A 27,210-nucleotide genomic window follows, 5' to 3' on the forward strand; every position below is an offset into this window, starting at 1 on the left:
ATTGTGTAAACCAAAACAAGGCTACAGGGTACACTGACTATCATTAGTATGTTATCGCCACCTACTGGCAAATGCATAGAACACAACATTATTATGGTTTGTGTACTTGTTGCTCATTTTAGCCTGAATAAGACAAATAATATCACAACCGTGTCAAGCTACCAAGGTCTTTCTTGAAATCTATCCAAATTTTAAAAAGACCTCGGCCAATTAAAGGGTTCAGGATCAACTCAAACCAAACATTTGTTTCTTTTATTTTCAGTTTAGTTTACTTAGGTTCAAGACCCAATGTGGCCCTTGGGCCAAAAAGTGTGTCCACCTCTGCTCTCAACATACACACCTACAAAAATAGGCATGGAAGTTTTCTTTCTTAATTACCCACAACCCCCTCCTTCTCCCCCCACCTTTCATTTCACACCTCCACCTACCCTCATTTGTGGAGTGTCTGCAAATGCATCTGTGGCCAATCCCATTGGATGCTCTATCATTATAATTTACATCATAAAGGCTCCTGTCACTGATTGGTTAGATTGACCCAATGGGTCAGAGAGAAAAAGCATTATATAGACACCAGAGTGGAGTCAGATTTCTGAACTCTCGTGTTTAGAGGTGGCAAGAGGATGCTCTTTACACTTGTTTGATTATTCAATTGATAGCTGACTGGATTTTTCTCATATCACAGAACTTGAGTCTGAAATGTCAGGATTTACTGAACCAACACTGGTGCCCATGCCAGTGAAGAAGATAAAAGAAGAAGAGTTTGATGATTTTCTTCAAGAGTACCTGTTTGCCGTTCAGAAAGAAAAAGAAAACCCTGGACTGGATCATGACTGCAAGTCTAAAACATTCCTATCAACAGCCTTAAACTGTGAAGACAACAAGTCTCCATTGATTAAAATCAAACAGGAGGAAGACTGTAATCTCAGAGAAATTATTCAGAAAGATGAGATGAGACATGCTGAGGTTAAGGCACATCTTAGTACTGAGTGTGGAAAAGCCTTTTCTAAGATGAATCTTCTAAAGTCACACCTGAGGATCCACACAGGAGAAAAGCCGTATCAGTGCTCTGACTGTGGAAAGGCCTTTAGTCGAATATCTAATCTTAAGGCACACCAGAGGATCCACACAGGAGAAAAGCCGTATCAGTGCTCTGACTGTGGAAAGGCCTTTGGTGATGCGTCAACCCTCCTGAAACACCGGAGGATCCACACAGGAGAACAGCCTTATCAGTGTACTGACTGTGGAAAGGCCTTTAGTCACATTTGTTCTCTCAAGGACCACCTGAGGATCCACACAGGAGAAAAGCCACATCAGTGCTCTGACTGTGGACAGGCCTTTAGTCGAAAGACTCATCTAAAGGAACACCGGAAGATCCACACAGGAGAAAAGCCGCATCAGTGCACTGACTGTGGAAAGGCCTTTAGTCAAAGTTCTTCTCTCAATTACCACCTGAGGATCCACACAGGAGAAAAGCCACATCAGTGCTCTGACTGTGGACAGGCCTTTAGTCGAAAGGCTCATCTAAAGGAACACCAGAAGATCCATACAGGAGAAAAGCTGCATCAGTGCACTGACTGTGGAAAGGCCTTTAGTCAAATTTCTTCTCTCAATTACCACCTGAGGATCCACACAGGAGAAAAGCCACATCAGTGCTCTGACTGTGGAAAGGCCTTTAGTCGAGTATCTCATCTTAAGACACACCAGAGGATCCACACAGGAGAAAAGCCACATCAGTGCTCTGACTGTGGAAAGGCCTTTAGTCGAATATCTCATCTTAAGACACACCAGAGGATCCACACAGGAGAAAAGCCGTATCAGTGCACTGACTGTGGAATGGCCTTCAGTCAAAGGCATCATCTAATGAGACACCAGAAGATCCACACAGGAGAAAAGCTGATTAATGTACTACATGTGGTAAGAGTTTCAGTCGAAACTCAACTCTTAAGACCCATCAGAGAAAATACACAAGAGGTAAATATCAACAAAACTGATTTGCCTGAAATGTTATTTTAATAATATTGAAGTCAAGATTTACTGAAACATGTATGTGCACACAAAATGGTGAAACTGCATAAGTCTTTTGGTGTTTTCGGTTTGGGAAGTCTTTGAATCAACTGTTTAATCTACTTCCACATGGGAAGTGTCATAGAATTCAAAATTCCACATTTACTGAGATACTCATTGTTTGATCCTATTCTATTGATATTCTATTTGATCCTATTCTATTGATATTCTAGTTGATCCTATTCCTTGATATTCATGTTGTTTAATAATGAGCTGAATGAATATGAGACCAAATCTGAATATAAAGAGAAACACCTCATGAGATCAGACATGCTGTATAAAACTACAACTAAAAGTTGCGATGCAAAAACTCTTATAACTATTACTATGAGAGATGCTTTGAGATTTTGGAAATGTTATTCTATCATTGTAGATAAGTGTGTAGAATATGTACAAATCAAATCTGCATGACTATGCCAATGACAAGGTATCTCATAATGGCTGATTGAACGAATTCATGTTTATTTTGTACATGGAATGGGATGTTTTTTAAAAAAGAAAATAATAAACAAAACTCAGAATTACTTGGAGTAAATGTCTTACTTTCTGGTGCAAATGATTAAGTCTTTGGGAAGTTGCAACAAAAATAAAGGTCATAAACATAATTTTTCTTTACATGTGGTTTCCAATTGCTATAGACTGCTGAATTACTGAAGTTAAGCAGGCTTAGTTAGTACTTGGATCAGAAACCTCCTTGGAAGAGTAGGTTCCTGCTGGAAGTGGTGTTGGTGGCTGGCCAGAAGGTGGCACTCTTCTCTGTAGCCAAAAGCCACCAAACAAATATCAATCCCAATGTCCTAATGTATTGACAGGGACACTGTACTGCAGGAGATGTTTTCCTTTGCATGAATGTTAAATTGAGGTCCTGACTCACCATGGTTTTTAAAGATCCCATGGCACCTATCACAAAGAGTATGTGGTTACCTGATTTGCTCTATTTATGCACACATACATAAACACACACACACATGCACACATACACACACACACACAAAGACAAATACACACACATACATGCACAAACACGCACACAAAGACATAAACACACATACACACGCACACATACTTAAACACACACACACACAGAAAAAAACACACACAAAACACATATACACAAAAACAACCACACACTCAATTACAAACGAACAAAGTAGGAATTGAAGACAATTTGACAAGCGTGACTTATTTTTGTGGAAAAAAATGTGCTACCGCTATGTGGTACATCTAGTTCTAATTTGGATCGATGACCATTCCCATCTCATGCCCCATCATTCTAATTCGCATTTGAAAGTCAAGGTTTATTAACAAACTGAGAACTGAAAATGCATTTTGGTGTTTATTGGGTTTAGGAAGACTTTAAATTAATTAATCTATTTCCACATCAGAAATGCAATAGATTTGAACAGTGATCACAAGCAATAAGCAATTGAGATTTCAATTTCACACCTCCTCCTTCTTCGGACTCCTACAGTCCCACTTCTCTCTCTCCCCCTCTTCTCTCCTACCTATCACAAATGGTCCAACAATAGACTTCAGGAGTGGCACATCAGACCTAACAAACCCATATTATTCATAGGCGATTCCAATCTGGCCCGTATTCCCCCTCATCCATATCCCAACATACAGATAGACAGCTACCCAGGTGCCACAGCCAACCACATGAACCGTTTACTTGAGAAAACTTCCCCACAAGAAGCCGTTGAGCTGTTAGTCCTGTCGGTGGGTACCAACAACAGAGAGCACAATGCTAAGGCCACCACCAACAAACAACTTCACAAAATGTTTAAGTTGGCCACCAAAGTTTTCCCCAATGCCAACATTTATGTCCCGGTCATCAACTTTTCCCCCTCTATTCACCCACACTACAAGTACAATCTCACCGAGATTAACCGCTACATCACCACCCACCTCCCCCACCTCCAACCACTTCCAGCAGATCAATTTTCCACCACACTTGATCACATCCACTGGACCCCAGAAGTAGCTTCCAAAATCCTCCACTTCTGGTGCTCACAACTAAATTTAACGTTTCACAGACCCTAAATCAGGACACACCCTCACACACCCTGAATCACACTTCACCTCACACTGACTCCCTCATCCTCAACTTGTCCAAGTCCCTTATTCTCTCCCCTGTACAAACTGCACTTCTAGAAAAAGGTCTTTCTTTTATTCCCACACCTACCAGCCAGGACCGGGAGGGACTGCGAAGGGACATCCATGGTTATCATAGACGCTTGAAATTACATGATCATTTTAAACACAAACCCCACCGTGAGCCAGTCCCCTTCACTCTCCCCTCCACCTGGGAACCTGACCCTTCCCAGGTGGATGGGAGACTACGTACCCTTATTAGGCAAGATCTCCATTCCCTGTCCACCTATCTCTCCCGCCCTTTTGACTCCAGCCACCCCAACATCTCCCCAGCAGAAAAAAGAGCAATTTTCCAACTTTGCCACAACCCAAACATCATCATTAAACCAGCCGACAAGGGTTCCAAAATAGTTATTCTAGACACTCACCAATACCTCCTAGAAGCCAACAGGCAACTTTCCAACCCACTCCATTACAAACCCATCACTCAATCCCTTCAACCCAAAGCACAAGAAAAAGTTCGCAATCTGGTCCTTTCATTATACACCAATCATTCCATAACCAAAAAACAATTTGATTTCCTGATCGGACCAGACCAACCCAGACCCCGCGCCTTTTATCTTCTCCCCAAAATCCACAAGCCACCTGACTCATGGACAATTCCCTTCGCAGTCCCTCCTGGTAGACCCATAGTTTCAGATTGTAGTTCCACCACTTATAACATTTCTTTTTTCATAGATCATTTTCTTAATCCCCTCTCCACTAAACACCCCACATACATCAGTGGTGGACGAAGTACACAAATCCTGTACTTGAGTGAAAGTAGAGATACACATGGTCAAATGTTACTCCAGTAAAAGTAAAAGTCCTCCTTTTACATTTCCACTTAAGTGGAAGTACAAAAGTACTTGCCTTCAAATGTACTTAAGTATCAAAAGTAAAAGTCCTGAAATGTATTATGCCTAATACAGTTGCATTGTTGAAATGATTCGGCACAGACATAGGCATTCATTGAGCCTTTCTCCTCCATTCAAGGACAAAATCAGCTAATACTTGTTGTATGTAGAAATAACTAAAAACAAACTAATGTGATATCTTATCTTAGATACTTCAAAGTAACCACATTTTTCTTTGTTGAATGCTTTACACTTTCGGACCAAATCAAGATGTTCCCTTTTGTGTTTGATAGTGTCAGATTGTCTATCATTTGCTTGATGGCGTCAAGAGGCTAGTTATGGTAACATCAATATTGTGAAAAGGGGTCAACAAGGTACAGTAAATAGTGCATATGACAATAACATAGGTTAGGCAACACCATTATAGCCTAGCTCGCTTCATAGAAAATATACATGTACACATGTACTGTATTTGTACAGTCTTTTTTCCAAAAGGAACTTCAGCTATACTTCAGCTGTCACAAAATGTAGTGGAGTAAAAAGTAAGATATTTGGTCTCGAAATGTACAGGAGTAAAAGTAAAAAGTTTAACAAAATTGAAATACTCAAGTAAAGTACAGATACATGAAAAAGCGACTTAAGTACAGTAATTGAGTAAATGTACTCAAGTAATGTCCACCACTGACATACATACAAGACACATATGATTTCATACATAAAATCCGGCCCATGGCAGTTCCCAACCATACTTACCTGTTCACCATCGATGTTGACAGTCTCTATACAAACATAGACACCATCTCAGGCCTTCAAGCAGTACAGCACAAGTTTACTCAATTTCCAGATCCCACACGCCCAGACAATACCTTACTTCAACTTTTAGAAATCTGCTTAACCCATAATGACTTTGAATTCGACGACAAACTGTTTTTACAAATCCATGGAACTGCCATGGGCCAGAGATTCGCCCCCGCATATGCCAACATCTTTATGAGCGAGTGGGAGCAAGAAGCCTTAGCCAAATGTCCCCTGAAACCCCTCTTTTTCTATCGCTTCCTGGATGATATTATCGGCGCCTGGACTCACACACTAGACCAATTCACTGACTTTATGAACATACTCAACACACACCACACTACAATTAAACTGAAATCCACAATTGACCCTCACTCAGTCAATTTCCTGGACACCACACTTTTTCTTACACCATCCACTCCAACACATAGTTCCCTCAGTACTAAAATTTTCTTCAAACCCACTGATACGCACGCACTTTTGCATAAATCCAGTTACCACCCCAAACACACTTTCCGAGGCATCATTAAATCACAAATCATTCATTTCCACCGTATCTGCACTTTTCCCACAGACCTCCAGGAAGCGATAGAAATTCTCTTTAGAGCCCTCCGCCCCCGTGGATATTCAAAAAGATTTCTCAGGAAAATTAAAACCGACACCCTGACCCTTCTTGCTCCCACTCGCTCTGACACTAATTCTCCTCCCACCATAATGGCCCCCCCCAACCCCACTCCTGACCCCAACCCCACTGCCACACCTTTCATTCCACTAGTCACTACCTTTTCACAACCCACCACACATTTGCACCACACTCTCAAACAACACTTCACCCACTTTCAGTCCTCCCACACTCACTTCCAACATCACAGACTCATCTCAGCCTTCCGTAAAAACAAAAACCTTCAAGACCTCCTCATTAGATCACGGTTCTCCAGGAAGCCCCCACTCAAGCCATCACCACAGGACTCCTTCTTCAAACCACAACACTTCATCACTAACCTTCACTCACACCTTTCTGCCCCTAACACACCCCTCTCACTAGACACCACAAATGCTGTCTACATCATCACATGCAATAAATGTCACTTACAGTATATAGGAGAAACAGGTCACTCAATCAAAACCAGACTCAAACAGCATCTATACACCATTTCTAGGAACTCACGCACCACCCATATAGTCACACATTTCCAGCAACACAGCACTGCACACCTTGGCATTTGTGGTCTCGAGAGCAACCCCGGCTGGACCCGAGCACAGAGGCAACGAGCAGAACGGAGCTGGATAAATAAACTTCACACTTTCTTCCCCCTTGGTCTCAATTAATCCACTCCTCTGTTTCCTTCTGCTTTTCAATAAAGCTACATCTTTCCTTCCCCTTTTCTCCCAGGTCCTGTCTTATTTATTTATATATATATATGTTATTACTATGTTATTTATCCCTTATTACTTTGTTATTACTTTCCCCCCCCCCTCTTTTTAGTCTAATAAGTTCTCCACCCCAGTTCACCCCATCTTTTCCACTCCCCCTAGACTAACCCAGGACTTTTACCTTTTATTATTCATTTTCACCTGACACAATTCATATATGTTTACTTTTTATCTCTGCAGTGCGTTGTTTATTTTCAAAGGTTGTCTCTTATGAATTTTACACTTTTGATTTTTAGCACTTATAGCACTTTTGATTTCTAGCACTTATAACACTTTTCCTGGTTTTAGTCTATCCCTTACTCCCAGCCCCAATTCTTATGCACTTATTTTTTTCTTTTTCCTTTTAGCCCCAGTCCCTAGTTTTAACCCCACCCAGCTGCTTGGCCCAAACCCCAACCCCTGAACCTAACCTCCAGCCCCCATCCCTTAACCTAACCCCCACCCCTTAACCTAACCCCCATCCCTAAACCTAACCTCCACCCCTTAACCTAACCCCCATCCCTAAACCTAACCTCCAACCCCCACCCCTTAACCTAACCCCCACCCCTTAACCTAACCTCCAGCCACTTGGCTAAATTCCAACCCCAGCCCCTTAGGCCAACCCCAGCCCCTATCCTTAGGCCAACACCAATGCCTAACCAACCCTTACCCCCGCCCTCAGGCTAACCTCAACCCCCAAGGCCGACTCCAGCCCCCCACCCCTTATCCTAACCAGCCCCTTGGCCTAAACCCAACCCCTTATCCTAACCCTTCACTAAGTAATTATTTATTTATTTATTTTTTTCCCCAATTTACATATTTTCTAATTAAATATTTTTTATTTACATATTATTATATTATTTTATTTTGACAGTTGACCTTTTTCATACCCTTATTCCCTTCCTTGTTGGTGTGGTTGGATCCAATCGGCCAGTGCACTCACAGTCACCCACTCCACCAAACATCATGTTCCCCTAACCTACCCCACTCAACCTCCTCTGGGGGAATTTCACATCTCCTCCCTACCCCACTCAACCTCCTCTGGGGCAATTTCACACCTCCTCCCTACCCCCACTTAACCTCCATTCACATGGAAGTTTCTCTCATAATTCTATTCTACTTGCACTCCAAAAGGTTGGTGGATTTTGAGCCCAGGAATCTAATTATCCTTCTTCAGGCAGCAACCATTGTGTAAACCAAAACAAGGCTACAGGGTACACTGACTATCATTAGTGCGTTATCGCCACCTACTGGCAAATGCATAGAACACAACAGTCTTATGGTTTGTGTACCTGCTGCTCATTTTAGCCTGAATAAGACACATTATATCACAACTGTGTCAAGCTACCAAGGTCTTTCTTGAAATCTACTTTTAGTAACTTTAAAAAGACCTTGGCCAATTAAAGGGTTCAGGATCAACTCAAACCAAACATTTGTTTCTTTTATTTTTAGTTTAGTTTACTTAGGTTCAATTAGGTTCAAGACCCAATGTGGCCCTTGAGCCAAAAAGTGTGTCCACCTCTGCTCTCAACATACACACCTACAAAAATAGGCATGTAAGCTTTCTTTCTTAATTACCCACAACCCCCTCCTTCTCCTCCGACCTTTCATTTCACACCTCCACCTACCCTCGTTTGTGGAGTGTCTGCAAGTGCATCTGTGGCCAATCCCATTGGATGCCCTGTCATTCTAATTTACATCATAAAGGCTCCTGTCACTGATTGGTTAGATTGACCCAATGGATCAGAGAGAAAAAGCATTATATAAACATCAGAGTGGAGTCAAATTTCTGAACTCTCATGTTTAGAGGTGGGCAAGAGGATGCTCTTTACACTTGTTTGATTATTCAATTGAATTTTCTCATATCACAGAACTGGAGTCTGAAATGTCAGGATTTACTGAACCAACACTGGTGCCCATGCCAGTGAAGAAGATAAAAGAAGAAGAGTTTGATGATTTTCTTCAAGAATACCTGTTTGCAGTTCAGAAAGAAAAAGAAAACCCTGGACTGGATCATGACTGTAAGTCTGAAACATTCCTATCAACAACCTTAAACTGTGAAGACAAAAAGTCTCCATTGATTAAAATAAACCAGGAGGAAGACTGTAATCTCAGAGAAATTATTCAGAAAGATGAGATGAGACATGCTGAGGTTAAGGCACATCTTAGTACTGAGTGTGGAAAAGCCTTTTCTGAGATGAATCTTCTAAAGTCACACCTGAGGATCCACACAGGAGAAAAGTTTCATCAGTGCTCTGACTGTGGAAAGGCCTTTGGTCAAAAACATACTCTCAAGGAACACCAGAGGATCCACACAGGAGAAAAGCCGTATCAGTGCTCTGACTGTGGAAAGGCCTTTAGTCAAAGTTCTAATCTAATGAAACACCAGAAGGTCCACACAGGAGAAAAGCTGTATCAGTGCTCTGACTGTGGTAAGGCCTTTAGTCAAAGTTCCTATCTAATGAAACACCAGAAGGTCCACACAGGAGAAAAGCCGTATCAGTGCCCTGACTGTGGAAAGGCCTTTAGTCAAAAACATACTCTCAAGGAACACCAGAGGATCCACACAGGAGAAAAGCCGTATCAGTGTTCTGACTGTGGAAAGGCCTTTGGTGATGCGTCAACCCTCCTGAAACACCAGAGGATCCACACAGGAGAAAAGCCTTATCAGTGCACTGACTGTGGAAAGGCCTTTAGTCAAACTTCTTCTCTGAAGGTACACCAGAGGATCCACACAGGAGAAAAGCCTTATCAGTGTACTGACTGTGGAAAGGCCTTTAGTCATTTTTTTTCTATCCAGGTACACCAGAGGATACACACAGGAGAAAAGCCGTATCAGTGCACTAACTGTGAAAAGAGATTCAAGACTAGGTCACAGGCCAACGTCCATCAGCGCACACATACAGGAGAAAAGCCGTATCAGTGCTCTGACTGTGGAAAGGCCTTTAGTCGAATATTTAATCTTAAGACACACCAGAGGATCCACACAGGAGAAAAGCTGCATCAGTGCTCTGACTGTGGAAAGGCATTTGGTGACGAGTCAACCCTCCTGAAACACCAGAGGATCCACACAGAATAGTTTTCAGATCAACACCCATAATTGCACGCATACAGGAGAAAAGCCACTTCAGTGATCTGACTGTGGAATGGCCTTCAGCTAAAGGTATCATCTAATTGGACACCAGAAGATCCACACAAGAGTAAAGATAATGTACTACATGTGGTAAGAGTTTCAGTCGAAACTCAACTCTTCAGACCCACCAGAGAAAACACACTAGAGGTAAATATCAACAAAACTGATTTGACTGAAATGGTATTTGAATAATATTGAGGTCAAGATTTACCAAAACATGTATGTGCACACAAAATGGTGAAACTGCATAAATATTTTGGTGTTTTTGGTTTCGGAAGTCTTTGAATCAAATGTTTAATGAACTGTCATAGAATTCAAAATTTCACATTTACTGAGATACAGTACTCTTGATTGATCCTATTCTATTGATATTCTATTTGATCCTATTCTATTGATATTCTAGTTGATCCTATTCCTTGATGTACATGTTGTTTACTAATGAGCTGAATGAATATGAGACCAAATCTGAATATAAAGAGAAACACCTCATGAGATCAGACATACTGTATAAAACTACAACTAAAAGTTGCGATGCAAAAGCTCTTATAAATATTACTAGTTGCTTTGAGATTTTGGAAATGTTATTCTATCATTGTAAATAAGTGTGTAGAATATGTACAAATCAACTCTGCATGACTATGCCAATGACAAGGTATCTCATAATGCCTGATTGAACAAATTCATGTTTATTTTTTACATGAAATGGAATGTTCTTTAAAAAAACAAAATAATAAACAAAACTCAGAATTATTTGGAATAAATGTCTTACCTTCTGATGCAAATGATTAAGTCTTTGGGAAGTTGCAACAAAAATAAAAGTTATAAACATAATTTTCTTTTTACATGTGGCTTCCACTTGCTATAGATGTTTCATCAGTCTTACACACACACACACATACATAAACACATACACGCACACATGCACACAATTCAAGAATTTCTCAGAATTATGAACAGGCAAGATTGGGGTGGGGTTGTATAAAATGTATTTTACATGTGAAATCTATTAACTAATCATGTTTTGGTACGTGTTGTCTAGCAGTGATCCCACCTACCCTAAAATTACCCAGCACATAAGCAATTGAGATTTCAATTTCACATCTCCCCACCCCCACTCAACCTCCTCTGGGGCAAGTTAAGTCTTGACTGTGTCCACATGGGAAGCATCAAATGTGTAAACAGTGCTCATTCACATGGAAGTTTCTCCCATAATTCTATTCTACTTGCACTCCAAAAGGTTGGTGGATTTTGAGCCCAGTAATCTAATTAGCCTTCAGGATTTACTGAACCAACACTGGTGCCCATGCCAGTGAAGAAGATAAAAGAAGAAGAGTTTGATGATTTCCTTCAAGAATACCTGTTTGCAGTTCAGAAAGAAAAAGAAAACCCTGGAGTGGATCATGACTGCAAGTCTGAAACATTCCTATCAACAGCCTTAAAGTGCAAAGACAAAAAGTCTCCATTGATTAAAATAAACCAGGAGGAAGACTGTAATCTCAGAGAAATTATTCAGAAAGATGAGATGAGACATGCTGAGGTTAAGGCACATCTTTGTACTCAGTGTGGAAAAGCCTTTTCTAAGATGAATCTTCTAAAGTCACACCTGAGGATCCACACAGGAGAAAAGCCGCATCAGTGCTCTGACTGTGGAAAGGCCTTTGGTCAAAAACATACTCTCAAGGAACACCAGAGGATCCACACAGGAGAAAAGCCTGATCAGTGCTCTGACTGTGGAAAGGCCTTTAGTCGAATGTCTCATCTCAAGGAACACCAGAGGATCCACACAGAAGAAAAGCCTTATCAGTGCCCTCTCTGTGGAAAGGCCTTTAGTCGATCTTATCATCTCAAGGAACACCAGAAGATCCACACAGGAGTAAAGCCATATCAGTGTATTACATGTGGGAAGAGTTTCAAGACTAGTTCTCAGGTCAACACCCATCAGCGCACACATACAGGAGAAAAGCTGTATCAGTGCGCTGACTGTGGAAAGGCCTTTAGTCAAATATCTAATCTCAAGGTACACCAGAGGAACCACACAGGAGAAAAGCCTTATCCGTGCACTAACTGTGGGAAGAGTTTCAAGACCAAAGCAGAAGTCAACACCCATCAGCGTACGCATACAGGAGAAAAGCCGCATCAGTGCTCTTACTTTGAAAAGGCCTTTAGTCGAATATCTAATCTTAAGGCACACCAGAGGATCCACACAGGAGAAAATCCTTTGGTGATACGTCAATCCTCCTGAAACACCAGAGGATCCACACAGAATAGTTTTCCGATCAACACCCATAATTGCACGCATACAGGAGAAAAGCCACATCCGTGCTCTGACTGTGAAATGGCCTTCAGTTAAAGGCATCATCTAATGAGACACCAGAAGATCCACACAAGAATAAAGCCGATTAGTGTACTACATGTGGTAATATGTGCAAGTGCATCTGTGGCCAATCCCATTGCATGCTCTGTCATTCTAATTTACATCATAAAGGTTCCTGTCACTGATTGGTTAGATTGACCCAATGGATCAGAGAGAAAAAGCATTATATAAACATCAGAGTGGAGTCAGATTTCTGAACTCTCGTGTTTAGAGGTGGCAAGAGGAGGCTCTTTACACTTGTTTGATTATTTAATTGATAGCTGACTGGATTTTTCTCATATCACAGAACTGGAGTCTGAAATGTCAGGATTTACTGAACCAACACTGGTGCCCATACCAGTGAAGAAGATAAAAGAAGAAGAGTTTGATGATTTTCTTCAAGAGTACCTGTTTGCAGTTCAGAAAGAAAAAGAAAACCCTGGACTGGATCATGACTGCAAGTCTGAAACATTCCTATCAACCACCTTAAACTGCGAAGACAAAAAGTCTCCATTGATTAAAATCAAACAGGAGGAAGACTGTAATCTCAGAGAAATTATTCAGAAAGATGAGATGAGACATGCTGAGGTTAAGGCACATCTTTGTACTCAGTGTGGAAAAGCCTTTTCTAAGATGAATCTTCTAAAGTCACACCTGAGGATCCACACAGGAGAAAAGCCGCATCAGTGCTCTGACTGTGGAAAGGTCTTTAGTCAAACTTCTTCTCTCAAGGTACACCAGAGGATCCACACAGGAGAAAAGCCACATCAGTGCTCTGACTGTGGACAGGCCTTTAGTCAGAAAGCTCATCTAAAGGAACACCGGAAGATCCACACAGGAGAAAAGCCGTATCAGTGCACTAACTGTGGGAAGAGTTTCAAGACCAAAGTAGAAGTCAACACCCATCAGCGCACACATACAGGAGAAAAGCCGCATCAGTGCTCTGACTGTGGAAAGGCCTTTAGTCAAATATCTACTCTTAAGACACACCAGAGGATCCACACAGGAGAAAAGCCGTATCAGTGCACTGACTGTGGAATGGCCTTTAGTCAAAGGCATCATCTAATGAGACACCAGAAGATCCACACAAGAGTAAAGCCGATTAATGTACTACATGTGGTAAGAGTTTCAGTCGAAACTCAATTCTTAAGACCCATCAGAGAAAACACACTAGAGGTAAATATCAACAAAACTGATTAGACTGAAATGGTATTTTAATAAGATTGAAGTCAAGATTTACCGAAACATGTATGTGCACACAAAATGGTGAAACTGCATAAGTCTTTTGGTATTTTCGGTTTGGGAAGTCTTTGAATCAAAAGTTTAATCTACTTCCACATGGGAAGTGTCATAGAATTCTACATTTCACATTTACCCTGAAATTGTATCCAAGACTGGGATACTCATTGTTTGATCCTAAATAAAACAAAATGGCTGATATGAAACCTTGTGAGATCAGACATACTGTATAAAACTACAACTAAAAGTTGCGATGCAAAAACTCTTATAACAATTACTATGAGAGAGGCTTTGATATTTTGGAAATGTTATTCTATCATTGTAAATAAGTGTGTAGAATATGTACAAATCAACTCTGCATGACTATGCCGATGACAAGGTATCTCATAATGGCTGATTGAACAAATTCATGTTTATTTATTACATGGAATGGAATGTTCTTTAAAAAACAAAATAATAAACAAAACTCAGAATTAGGAATAAATGTCTTACCTTCTGATGCAAATGATTAAGTCTTTGGGAAGTTGCAACAAAAATAAAGGTCATAAACATCATTTTCTTTTTACATGTGGCTTCCACTTGCTATAGACATTTCATCAGTCTTACACACACACACAAACATGAACACGTACACGCACACATGCACACAATTCAAGAATTTCTCAGAATTATGAACAGGCAAGATGGGGGTGGGGTTGTATAAAATGTATTTTACATGTGAAATCTATGAACTAATCATGTTTTGGTACGTGTTTTCTAGCAGATACCAGTGAGAAGAGTGTGCATACAGTAATGCAATTCAGTGAGACAGTTAGAATCATATCTGCCTTTCACCTTTTGTTTTTATCCAGCAGCCAGACCAGCAGATACCCTGACTTTGCTGAATTACTGAAGCTAAGCAGGCTTAGTTAGTACTTGGATAAGAAACCTCCTTGGAAGAGTAGGTTCCTGCTGGAAGTGGTGTTGGTGGCTGGCCAGTAGGTGGCACTCTTCTCTGTGGCCAAAAGCCACCAAACAAATATCAATCCCAATGTCCTATTGCAGTGACAGGGACACTGTACTGCAGGAGATGCAATTGAGATTTCAATTTCACACCTCCTCCCTACCCCACTCAACCTCCTCTGGGGCAATTTCACATCTCCCCACCCCACTCAACCTCCTCTGGGGCAATTTCACACCTCCTCTTTATCCCCACTCAACCTCCTCTGGGGCAAGTTAAGTCTTGACTGTGTCCACATGGGGACCATCAAATGTGTAAACAGTGCTCATTCACAGCTCATTGGAAGTTTCTCCCATAATTCTATTCTACTTGCACTCCAAAAGGTTGGTGCATTTTGAGCCCAGGAATCTAATTAGCCTTCTTCAGGCAGCGGCCATTGTGTAAACCAAAACAAGGCTACAGGGTACACTGACTAGCATTAGTGTGTTATCGCCACCTACTGGCAAATGCATAGAACACAACAGTGTTATGGTTTGTGTACCTGCTGCTCATTACATTTTGTGTTTTTCTTTTCTCTATGTCCATTGTAAAAGTTTTCAACCTGACTTAACTCCGCCCTAACTTAGTAACTTAATTGAACAACTAAACTGAAATTAAAATAAAAACAACAACGAAAATATATTTAAGAACTTGACAAGGTTGTAATATAATACCCATTAGGTTTCAGGGAATTTATGTAATTGATTGCAGGGCCTTTTGGAGTGCAAGTAGAATAGAATTATGGGAGAAACTTGTGAATGAGCACTGTTTACACATTTGATGGTCCTCATGTGGACAAAGGCTGTTTCTCAAAGTCGATGGTTGGGAGAACTGAACCCTGCCAAGTCAAACCCTTCAAAGATGTGACAAGGCTTCTTTTTAACATTCTAAAAACAGACAATGGAACAGGTGTGCAGGAAGCTGCAAGTTTGCGTTATTAAAAAAAAACATCTCCATCCCGTGTAACGGTGGTCAGGTGGACACCCGCTTCTTTTTTAAAAACAATGAATGCACCACTGTCATCCTCCCATATTGTCATTTTTATATAAATTGAATTATACATTTATTTGTTTGCTAAAATAAACCACACAGCAGCAACAATTAAGAAAAATCATAAAGAAAAAAAATAACTTTACCATTTAGTTCGCAATCGCTCTCACTGTAAAAGGTATAAATGTCCTTCCTGAATGCCTTTTTTACACGATTACTATGTGAGAGTTCAAAGTTGTGTGATATCTTGCTTCATGTGTGATATCATTATATTTGCATTTTTTTTAAATTATGCACATGTGCAGAGTCACTAATGACCTCCTCATATCATCTGATGATGGCTCTCCCTTCCTCCTCATCTTCCTGGAGCTTTTTGTTGGATTTGATACTGTCGACCGGTGTTGGGCAAGTAACTGAAAATTAGTAATTAGTTACAGTTACTAGTTACTTCTTTCCAAAGTAATTGAATTACCTTACCAATTACTGTATATCAAAAGTAATTAGTTACTAGAGAAAGTAACTTTTGAGTTACTTTTAAAATGTCAATATGAACAGTGAACAGTCACACACACAATAAACCTAATTTGTAGACCTATTTATTGTAGTTTGTAATGGGCCTTCAAATCAATAGCCTTGTACATGGGTTTCTGAAACGTTTTGAACCCCAAAACATTCTACAATGCATGAAGGCCCCCCTGACCTCTTTTTGCGCCACCCTCACCATCTAAGTGGTTTGATAGATATGTACACTGCCTACTACTAGCCTTCTAGAAGTAGTAGTATGCATGGTGGTGCACTGACACTGAATTCTGCAATATAGTAATAAGCTATTATTATTATTATTATTATTATTATTATTATTATTGCAATCCTTCTGTAGGCTACATGGAATGAGTTCAATGGGATGCAATGTGAAACACTGTTAAATGGTTTGTCAGGCTAGTTGTGTTGTGGCTATGCTGTAAGAATGTGAAATTTATATAACAAGGCTTTTGCGCAATAGGTGAAAAAGAGCAATGTGAGGAGGCTGCTATTCACTATAAGTATGTATAAGTATATATACTCTTTTGATCCCGGAAATTTGGTCTCTGCATTTATTCCAATCCGTGAATTAGTGAAACACACTCAGCACACAGTGAGGTGAAGCACACACTAATCCCGACGCAGTGAGCTGCCTACTACAGCGGCGCTCGGGGAGCAGTGAGGGGTTAGGTGCCTTATACAGTGTACCCCCCCGTAACAGCGTTTTTTGGACAGCAGGCTGCTTTCAGTTATGTGCCCCGTGTAGTCCCCCTCTAACAGTGTTGTTTGGACAGTAGGCTGCCTAAAAAAAGGCTGCCGGTCATACATTTTCATCGGGTGGGAGCAGTCTACAGAGGTTTGAATGTGCTTGGGGTGGGTCATTCAAACTTCACGAAACATGAGAAAGCCTACTTGTGATTGTGAACATTGCAAAATCTACACTTAAGCATCCACGTCCTGCGCAAATGTCTGTGAGGTGCTGTGAAATGGCTGCAATACATGTTTTGGCAACAGTTCACAGAGTATGTCTGTAGATTATAACCTTTATGCCTCATAAGACTCATATTATTCAGATGGTCAGCCCCCTCCTCAAAGAATTAGCGAAAGCCAGCCTTGTTTCTACTTCCAGGTCTATCTAGTTCAAACCTAGGTAACGTAGCCTACTGTCCAGACTGTTATAATTTCATTTATTTTTCTTTATTGCATTTTGCATTCCACATTATCCATTCATTAAGTCAACATTGTCTTTGTGATCCCTCATCACACTCATGAACTCTCATGTTCAGAGGTTTTTGATGATGATATGATGTTTGTAGTCTTAAGCAGTGTTTGGAATAACGGCGTTTAAAAGAACGGCGTTAGGTAACGACGTTATTTTTTCACTAACGGTGTAATCTAACTAATTACTTTTCCCGTTGTTACAACGCCGTTAACGTTACTGGACGTTAAATGCGGTGCATTAATATGCATTGATTGAATAAACTGTGTAATCCGAACGCACCCCTGGCTCACAGCTAGTGAGGAGGTGGGTTAATAACGACGTAAGCGATTATGATTGGCTAAGGCAGAGTCATGTTTCGTGATAGCTAATCAGAGCCAGTGTTTTTACACACTTGCCAGCACACGTGCCACACACACATACGCAACAGCTAAAATAGAGATTCGACGAAACAGCAGAGGTCAGGAGCAATCCGAAAAGTTGGAATTTTCAAGGTGGAGATATAAGCACTACTTCAAATTAATCAAGGCAAGAACTTGCATGTAATGTGTACATTATGTCCAGGAGCAAAGAGTTTGTCGACATCTGTTGTAAGCAACTCTAATTTAATGAAGCATCTCACACACGCATCTAAAGCTAGTGGCCAAAAACACTGATACCTCCACCACAGATGATAGCTCGCCATCCACTAGCAAAGAAGGACTCGGAGCAAAGTCCTCCAAGCAGCAAAAGCTAGATCTTTCTGCCTCACAACAAAAACCTATGACACAGGCTGAAGTCAATCGTAGGTCTGTCGATGTGCAATATCTTGAATTTCTTCTTGGGGATCAATAAAGTATCTATCTATCTATCTATCTATCTATCTAATACATATCGAAAGTTATGTAGCCTACAAACACCTGTCTGTTCTAGTCATTTCAACTGCGCTGTTCAAAACTGCTCAAAAAATCCAAATTCTTTGACATATAGCAACTTTTTTTTTGTAACAGTAATGCAAATCGTTAATTTCCCTCGTAACGAGTTACTCTTATCATAGAGTAATTCAGTTACTAACTCAGTTACTTTTTGGAACAAGTAGTGAGTAACTATAACTAATTACTTTTTTAAAGTTAACGTTCCCAATACTGGTCTTAAGCGACCTTGGGTTTGAGAAAGGCGCTATATAAAATAAATGTATTATTGTAGTTTTATCCAGAATGTCTGATTTCATGAAGTATTTCTCTTGCATTTTCTGATTTGGCCTTTGGATTCATTCAGTTTGTTGTTTACAAACATGATTTACAATCATGTGAATGTGATCACTGTTCAGGGGCCGTATTCACAAAGAATTTTAATGCTAAAAGTAGCTCATAAGTGGCGAATTTAGGAGCAACTCCTAAAAATAATGGGCGTGTCACTCCTAACTTTAGGACTCCTAATTTTTTTCACTAAAAGTAATTCACGAAGCATTTTAGACCTAAAAGTAGCACCTAAGTCTGGGACAGCTTAAAAGTCGAGAGGACTCCTAACTCACTAAGACCTATTCACAAACAGCTTTTTGTGACATTTCACGTTGCGATGTTTTGAAATGTGTAGCCTATGCGGCAACAGGAGCTTCCCAATCGCGAGGGAACAATTTTGCATTCATAAAAGGGATGCAATAACGCCACCAACAACAACCAAAATTACTCATTGTTAACATGTAAATCAAATGTAACGTTTCATTGTGAATCCAATTAAAATGTTCTCCTCTTTGCATACGTAGGCATATGGTGACAGATTAATTTTACAATGTTGCAAAGATAGCCTACTGCATCAATCCGTAGGCCTATGTTTCATTAGGCTACTAGGCTATTTGTTTTGCCTTAGCCTACTCTTTATTCATTTAGGCTAGGCCTTTTTATTCAGTTATTCATCATCTTCCGTCCTTCGCACTACTTGTGTAGCGCACACATTCTCAGACCTGTCACCTGTCACTCATCATCGTAAGGGAGGTGTTTGGAATGCGTTACAATCATCAGCCAATCAAGGTGGTCACTTCAGTCAAGCTTGTGCATGAGTAATGACGTCATCCATAGCAACGAAGACTCACTCTTAGTTTAGGAGTTGTCATTTTTCCTTACTAAGAGTAGGTCTGAAAGGCTTTCTGAATAACTTTTAAGAGAAAACTCCTAGCTAAAATCTTTTAGTGCGATTTAGGAGTACTCCTAGTGGTAAGATAAAAGGCTTTGTGAATACGGCCCCAGTTCAGTAACACTTCTGATATGGAAGTAGATTAAACATTTGATCTAAAGTCTTCCCAAACTAGAAACAGCAATCTTCACAGCATTTTCACCTGTTTGCATTTATGCACTAACACATGTTTTGGTAAACCTTGACTTTCCATTTCACAAAAAAATACAATTTCAGCAAATTCAGTATTGGTGATATTTGATTCTAGTGTGTACTTTCTGATGGACCTTAAGAGCCGTGGCACCAGCACCATACGCCAGCGACCTGGGTTCGATTCCCGCCCCGTGGTCCTTTCCGGATCCCACCCCGACTCTCACTCCCACTCGTTTCCTGTCATTCTCCACTATCCTGTCAATTAAAGGCATAAAAAGCCCAAAAAATATACTTAAAAAAAAGAGTTCTGACTGGAAATATTCCCATTTATGACATGCTGATACTCTGGTGTTTTCACTGGACTGGACACTTGAGAAAAGGCCTTTCCACAGACTAGATACTTTTCGACAGTCAAAACACGGATACGGCCTTCTCATTTATGGACCCTTCTGGTGTTTCATTAAAGAATACCTTTGGCTAAAGGCATTTCAACAGTCAGAATACTGATACGTCTCTTCTCCTGTGCGCTGAAGCATTGACCTGTCTGATAGGTTTTTAGGGTGAAAATAGGGTGTTGACCTGCCTGTTTTGTTCTCCTGTGTGGATCTTCTGATGTGCCTGGAGATTAGATAATTGACTAAAGGCCTTTCCACAGTCGGGGCACTGATACAAATTTTATCTGGTGTGGATCTTCTTGTGTCGCATTAGAGTAGACCTTTGACTGAAGGCCTTCCCACATATAATACACTGATACGGCTTTTCTCCTGTGTGGATCCTCTGGTGTTCCTGGAAACTACATATTCGAGTAAAGGCCTTTCCACAGTCAGAGCACTGATGCGGCTTTTCTCCTGTGTGGATCTTCAGGTGTTTTGTTAGAGTAGATGTTTGACTAAAGGCCTTTCCACAGTCAGAGCACTGATGCGGCTTTCCTCCTGTATGTGTGTGTTGATGGAAGGTTACATCTGACCTACTTCTGAAACTCTTCCCACATGTAGTACACTGATACGGCTTTACTCCTGTGTGGATCTGCTGGTGTTCTCGGAGGGTTGTTTTATGACTAAAGGCACTTCCGCATGTAGTACACTGATACGGCTTCTCTCCTGTGTGGATGTTATGGTGGTCCTGGAAGGATGATTTATAACTAAAGGCCTTTCCACAGTCAGAGCACTGATGCAGCTTTTCTTCTGTGTGGATCCTCTGGTGTGCCTGGAGATGAGACATCTGGCTAAAGACCTTTCCACAGTCAAAGCACTGATACGGCTTTTCTCCTGTATGTGTACGCTGATGGGTGTTGACTTCTGCTTTGGTCTTGAAACTCTTCCCACAGTTAGTGCACTGATACGGCTTTTCTCCTGTGTGGGTCTTCCGGTGTTCCTTTAGATGAGCCTTTCGACTAAAGGCCTGTCCACAGTCAGAGCACTGATGTGGCTTTTCTCCTGTATGTGTGCGCTGATGGGCGTTGACCACTGCCTTAGTCTTGAAACTCTTCCCACATGTAGTACACTGATATGGCTTTTCTCCTGTGTGGATCCTCTGGTGTTCCTTGAGATGATACATTCGACTAAATGCCTTTCCACAGTCAGAGCACTGATACGGCTTTTCTCCTGTGTGGATCCTCAGGTGTGACTTCAGAAGATTCATTTTAGAAAATGCTTTTCCACACTCAGTGCAATGATGTGCCTTTACCTTGGCATGTCTCATCTCATCTTTGTTTATTTGGTGATGATTTATAGAAGAAAGGTGGGGGAAATGATATACCAATTATTCATATTATTCCAATTTTGTTAGTGTGTTTCTATCAAGATTTACACAATACAAACAACAAATTAGCAACTTACCCGTAGGATAAGAGTCTTTCTAAATAACTTTTCTGAATTCAGAGTCTTCATCCTGGATTATTTCCATCAGTGGAGACAGTTGTTCTTCGCAGTTAAAGGTTGGTGATATGTTTGTTTCAGTCTTGCAGTCATGATCCAGTCCAGGGTTTTCTATTTTTTGAACTGCAAACATGTTTGCATGGGCAGGGGTGTTGGTTCAGCAAATCCTGACATTTCAGTCTCCAGTTCAGTCAAATATTATATCAATTGAATGAATAAAATGTGAACAATTGCCAGCAAATGTTATTAGTTTACAGCATCCTCAAATTAAAAAGCAAACGATTGCAAACAAATATGTTATATGTTTAGATGATCCTCTTGCCCACCGCTAAACAAGGGCTCAGAAATCTGACTTCACTCTGGTGTTTATATAATGCTTTTAGGACCTATTAGGATAATCTGACCAATCAGTGACGGGAACCTTTATGATGTAAATTAGAATGATAGAGCATCCAATGGGATTGGCCACAGATGCACTTGCAGACACTCCACAAATGAGGGTAGGTGGAGGTGTGAAATGAAAGGTGGGGGGAGAAGGAGGGGGTTGTGGGTAATTAAGAAAGAAAGCTTCCATACCTATTCCATATAAGTGTGTATGTTGAGAGCAGGGGTGGACAACATTTGGTCTTGACCCTAACTAAAACAAAACTGAAACTAAAAGAAACAAATGTTTGGTTTGAGTTGATCCTGAACCCTTTAATTGGCCAAGGCCTTTTTAAAGTTTGGATAGATGACAACTTGCAGGTACTCCACAAAGGAGGGTAGAGGTGTAAAATACAAATTTGCTGGAGTAGGAGGGGATGGGGTAACGGACAAAAAGAAAACGCAAATATTTTCTTACAAAGTAAGCAGGTGCAAATATGTTTGTTAAATAAAACCAGAGACTTTCTAATGAGGAGACACAACACTCAAAAAATCCTCCATAGAAATGCATGGGGTTTGTAACGGCAATTGTCTATGCATATCCCACCCCTTCTTTGGCAAAACGTCGACATGTGAATACATTGAGCCAATCATATGGTGTGTTGTGAAGACATTGTGCCAATCATGTGTTGTGAACTCGCCGCTGGAGCAAGATTGGTGTCGTAAAGCCTTGCGCACGTGCATTTCTGCCGAATAGGATGCACGATGAGTGCCCAAAAAGTGTTGCGATATAGCCGCCGAGTGGAGGGCCTAAAAGGACTTTGATAAAACATCCCCATGCCTACCTTTGAACATGTGAGCTCTGAAATCTGACTTGACTCGGTATTTATACAACACTTTTTCTCTCTGACCCATTGAAATGATCTAACCAATCAGTGACAGGTTCCTCTTTGATGCACATTATAATGCGTTTTCTCTCTGACCCATTGAAATGATCTAACCAATCAGTGACAGGTTCCTCTTTGATGCAAATTATAGTGCGTTTTCTCTCTGACCCATTGAAATCATCTAACCAATCAGTGACAGATGCCGACACTCCACAAAGGAGAGCAGGTGGGGGTGGGGAGGAGGTGTGAAATTAAACATGGGGGAGTAGGAGGGGATTGTGGGTAATGAACAAAGAAAGCTCCAATATTTACTTTTGTAAGTGTGTAAGTTTAGATCATCACGGTGCCGACCTGTAAACATTGTGCAGAAAAATAAAACCATCTGACGATGTTGATATAATGCCTCCTCTGTCTTACCTGTTAGATTGCTGGTTTCAAATAAAAAGTCAATGTCATGACCTAAATGAAACCAGACTGGCAAGGAATTATGGGAAGGAATTGCACGTGAATAAGCACTGTTTACATTCAGTGGTGCTCATGTCGACATGCCGATAACTCGCTGTGTTAAAGTAAGTGAGGATGGGAGCAGGCTTCACTCAATGCGTTTACTGCTAAACTTTTAGAGTGAGGATAGGAGCTTCACTCAATGCGTATACTGATAAACGTTTGTTTTATTGCTGTTTATTTCTTGTGTATGTATCAGGGCTTGAAAACGAAATTATTTTTCAAACGTTCCGTTCCGAACGGTTCAGGTAGGCCTATGTTTAACGTTTTCGTTCTTGCATGCGTTCCGCCACCAACATATCGGTCCTGAACCGGTTCGGAACGCAAAATATCGTTCGTTCTTAAAGTTCCGGCAGTGTTTGGTGGGCCTATCAAGTCTATTTTTGTGGACTTTACCTTAGAATAGACATACTCATTATTTCCTCTTGATTTAGCCTATATCGTAGCTATGCCCAAAAATAATAAATCACAGGCGGCATCCAAAAACATTCAGATGGGCTATCCATCCCATAGCCTACAGACTTACTATAGGCCTAACCTATGCCTATAAATAATTTCTTATCAAAAATATTTCTGGATACGTGCTAAACTCCTTACCTGGTTGTAGCCTAAGTTTTATCCATATGGAGATCTTCAAAGGCTTGCGCTATAATTCCAACCCTGTTTATAAACGAACCTGTCTGTTGCTGACAAGCCTATCTCAAATTTCCTGTTTAACTCTTCTACATAGAATAGGCTATAATTGCGCAAACATTTCAAATCCCGACTTTAAAACGACAAGGCGTGGACAGGCAAAATAGGCTATTACGCATAGGCTACAAACAATTTCCAAATCAGTTTCAGTAGCCTACGCTACGAGCTGGCCTAAGATCCGAAGTGGCAGACGGATAGGTTACATTACAACAGTAAGACAAAATATACACATTTGGACCAAAGGTCCATTTATTTGTTTTTTTTTTTCAAACTGCAGAAACCAAATTATTAGGCTGTTCGCCTACAGTAGTTGGCTATATAGTGCCTTGTTATCTCACATTAACAGTGTAGATGCGGGCTTGTTTTTCGCACAACCGGAAATAGTCTCCCTGACATAGGATATGCTTTTGCTTTTGAAATTTTATAAAATATATAGAGAACGAAAAAAAAACGTTATTAACCGGTTTTGTGGATTCTGTTCCGGAACAGTTGAAGAGCATTTTGTTTTCGTTTCCGTTCCTCGTAAAATTCCGTTCGTTTTCGGTTTTTGTTTTCGTTCCTTGAACCGGTTCGGAGCCCTGGTATGTATGTGTCTTTATATTGGGATATTTTAGCTGTGTGGGCATAATGGTATAGACCTTCACCCCTCTACAATGGTTTAGCCCAACATACTGATTGGGGTAATAGACCTCTCCAGAATAAGTCCCGCCTCCGTAACTTCCGTATCCATCCAACCTTCGGTCGCCAAATGTCTATGGGAAATAACATGGCGTTTTGAAAGATCGTACCTGTCAAACTCTGTAGGTGACAAAGTAGAAAAAGCTGGTGGGTAGATTGGCCTACACACTTCTGCCATGTTTCCACTGGATTTTTTGATTGTCGGTGCCGTTTAAGTAGTATAGTCTATAGTACTCACCTTTAACTGCCACACATGTAATTTCACCCACACACTTTCACTATCAATTGAATGTATACAGGTGGATGAATAATGTCCTTGTCTTCATGTATTTCTGTTTTGTTTTGTTTGTCTGTTGTGTTTTGCTTATTCTGTTAATGCATACGTCACCATTATGTGTTTAATTTTAGTGTGTGAGTGCTGTATGACTGCTGGCTATCTATATGTTGTGTCCTATATGTCACCTGCCTAGGGACTGCAGATGAAAAGTAGTTATTTGTACTAATTCTGGCATATTTGCATGGTGTTTTTTATACAATGTTCATTAATATGCATGGTCCCTATCAAATAAACCAATAAATAAATACACTACTGCAAATATACATTTATTTACAACAAGGTAGAACTACAATAATAATTTAAGGAATCCAAGAGTCTTTGCCAGATTGAACAGGTACTAAGTTAGTGTGAGAGCTCCAAGTTAGCTCCTACAGCGAGACACTGTAACAGGCAAAGTTCTTAACCCTTAAAGGCCTATTCACACCAAGAATGATAACGATAACTATAACCATAACGATAAAATCGTTCACACTGAAGAATGATAAACAAAGTCTCTCCTTGTGTTAATGAATGTGACGGTTAAAATTCGATGGGTTCTGATTGGCTATTAGCTTTTTATTGTTCTGAAAATCGCTCTGAAAGTGATCCCCCACGATATCTTTCTTCATGTCGTTATCGTTATAGTTTATGTGTGAACGTCGTCATTCATATAAGGGCGATGATGTCATTAAAAAATGACAAGGTATAGTGCTGCAGAGATATCAACCTGAATTAGCATGCTAAACTAGACTGCATTTCCGGCGGGAACTGCGAAAGTGCATGCTTGCCCTGGTCCGGTCACCAACGTGAGCAGACAGTGGCATACGCTATGCTGAACCTGGCTTGATCCAGGCATTGTAACAGTGCCTTTCAGTGTTGGAGCAGTGGCAATATCTCAAAAGCTCTAGGAGAGGGCTATTCAACTATTGGCTTGCGGGTTGAATGCGGTTCGTTGGATTTTACCTTTGGCCTGCCTTCGAATTTAGCTTCTATGACTGAGATCAAATCAATAAAATAAAATGACAGCAGTGATTGGCTGCAAAAATAAATAATGTCACGCGTCTTGCGCCTCTCAAACTGGGCTATCAGGTAACCTACAGAGGAATTGAAATGATGAAATATGACCAAGGCATTAAAAAGCTGCTTGTTGGTCAGGATACTTTATCACTGATTTATTTTTTAAAATATGAGCTATGAGTGTGAATGTTATATATTCCATCCAACAAATTATGTTTTTTTGACAAATAATCTATATGGATTTGCTCTATAAAGACCTTAAGTCTGTTTGAGATTGTTTTGTGAGCCTGGAGTTGTTTTGAGAGCCTATTGATGTAGCCTACCTCAGATGTATCTCAGAATAAAGGAATACTTCATATTACTCTAAACCACCGTCTGTAAATCAACTGTATACTACTGTCTACATTGCACTATATTTCTTGACCTGTCTCTGTATATTTCATCACCTATACTGTGCCTCACATTGCAAAACAGCTCAGATCTTTGGTTGCTATGAAGGCCAATCATTCTAAATGGATGGTTGATATGGCCAAAGGCCAGTTCTATCTCTGCCGTTGTCAAGCGGGCATGTCGTAGAATTCTGATTAACCTGATCTTATTTGAAACATCTCTATTTTACTTAGCCCACTTCCATACAGTGGGTCCCATTAAGAAGTGGCCACTTCATTCGCGCTTACCTTGATTCACACAGCAGCATTATTAAATTAATCTGTCACCATATGCCTATGCCTACGTTTGCAAAGAAAACATTTTAATTTGATTTACATGAAACGTTACATTTAATGTACATGTTGACAATGAGTAGGCTAGTTTTGGTTGTTGGTGGTGTTATTGCATCCCTTAGTTATGCCTACAATGCAAGTTCCCTCGCGAT

The 27,210-nt window shown here is 40.5% G+C and overlaps 1 protein-coding gene and 3 pseudogenes across 1 annotated transcript; 3 read left to right on the top strand and 1 right to left on the bottom strand.

Moving 5' to 3' along the window:
* The window catches only part of LOC121718896, a 172,851-nt pseudogene extending 151,209 nt beyond the window's left edge, over positions 1 to 21,642 (bottom strand).
* On the top strand, positions 508 to 2,549 carry LOC121718928 (annotated as a pseudogene).
* Positions 8,937 to 11,224, top strand: LOC121718936 (zinc finger protein OZF-like). Its single transcript, XM_042104385.1, has one exon. It carries the CDS (start codon positions 9,148 to 9,150, stop codon positions 10,339 to 10,341), a length of 1,194 nt encoding a protein of 397 aa, XP_041960319.1. The 5' UTR covers positions 8,937 to 9,147; the 3' UTR covers positions 10,342 to 11,224.
* Positions 11,699 to 13,562, top strand: LOC121719842 (annotated as a pseudogene).
* Positions 21,643 to 27,210: the final 5,568 nt, after the last annotated feature.

Source organism: Alosa sapidissima, chromosome 9 (assembly GCF_018492685.1).
Source record: "Alosa sapidissima isolate fAloSap1 chromosome 9, fAloSap1.pri, whole genome shotgun sequence".
Lineage (NCBI taxonomy): Eukaryota > Metazoa > Chordata > Actinopteri > Clupeiformes > Clupeidae > Alosa > Alosa sapidissima.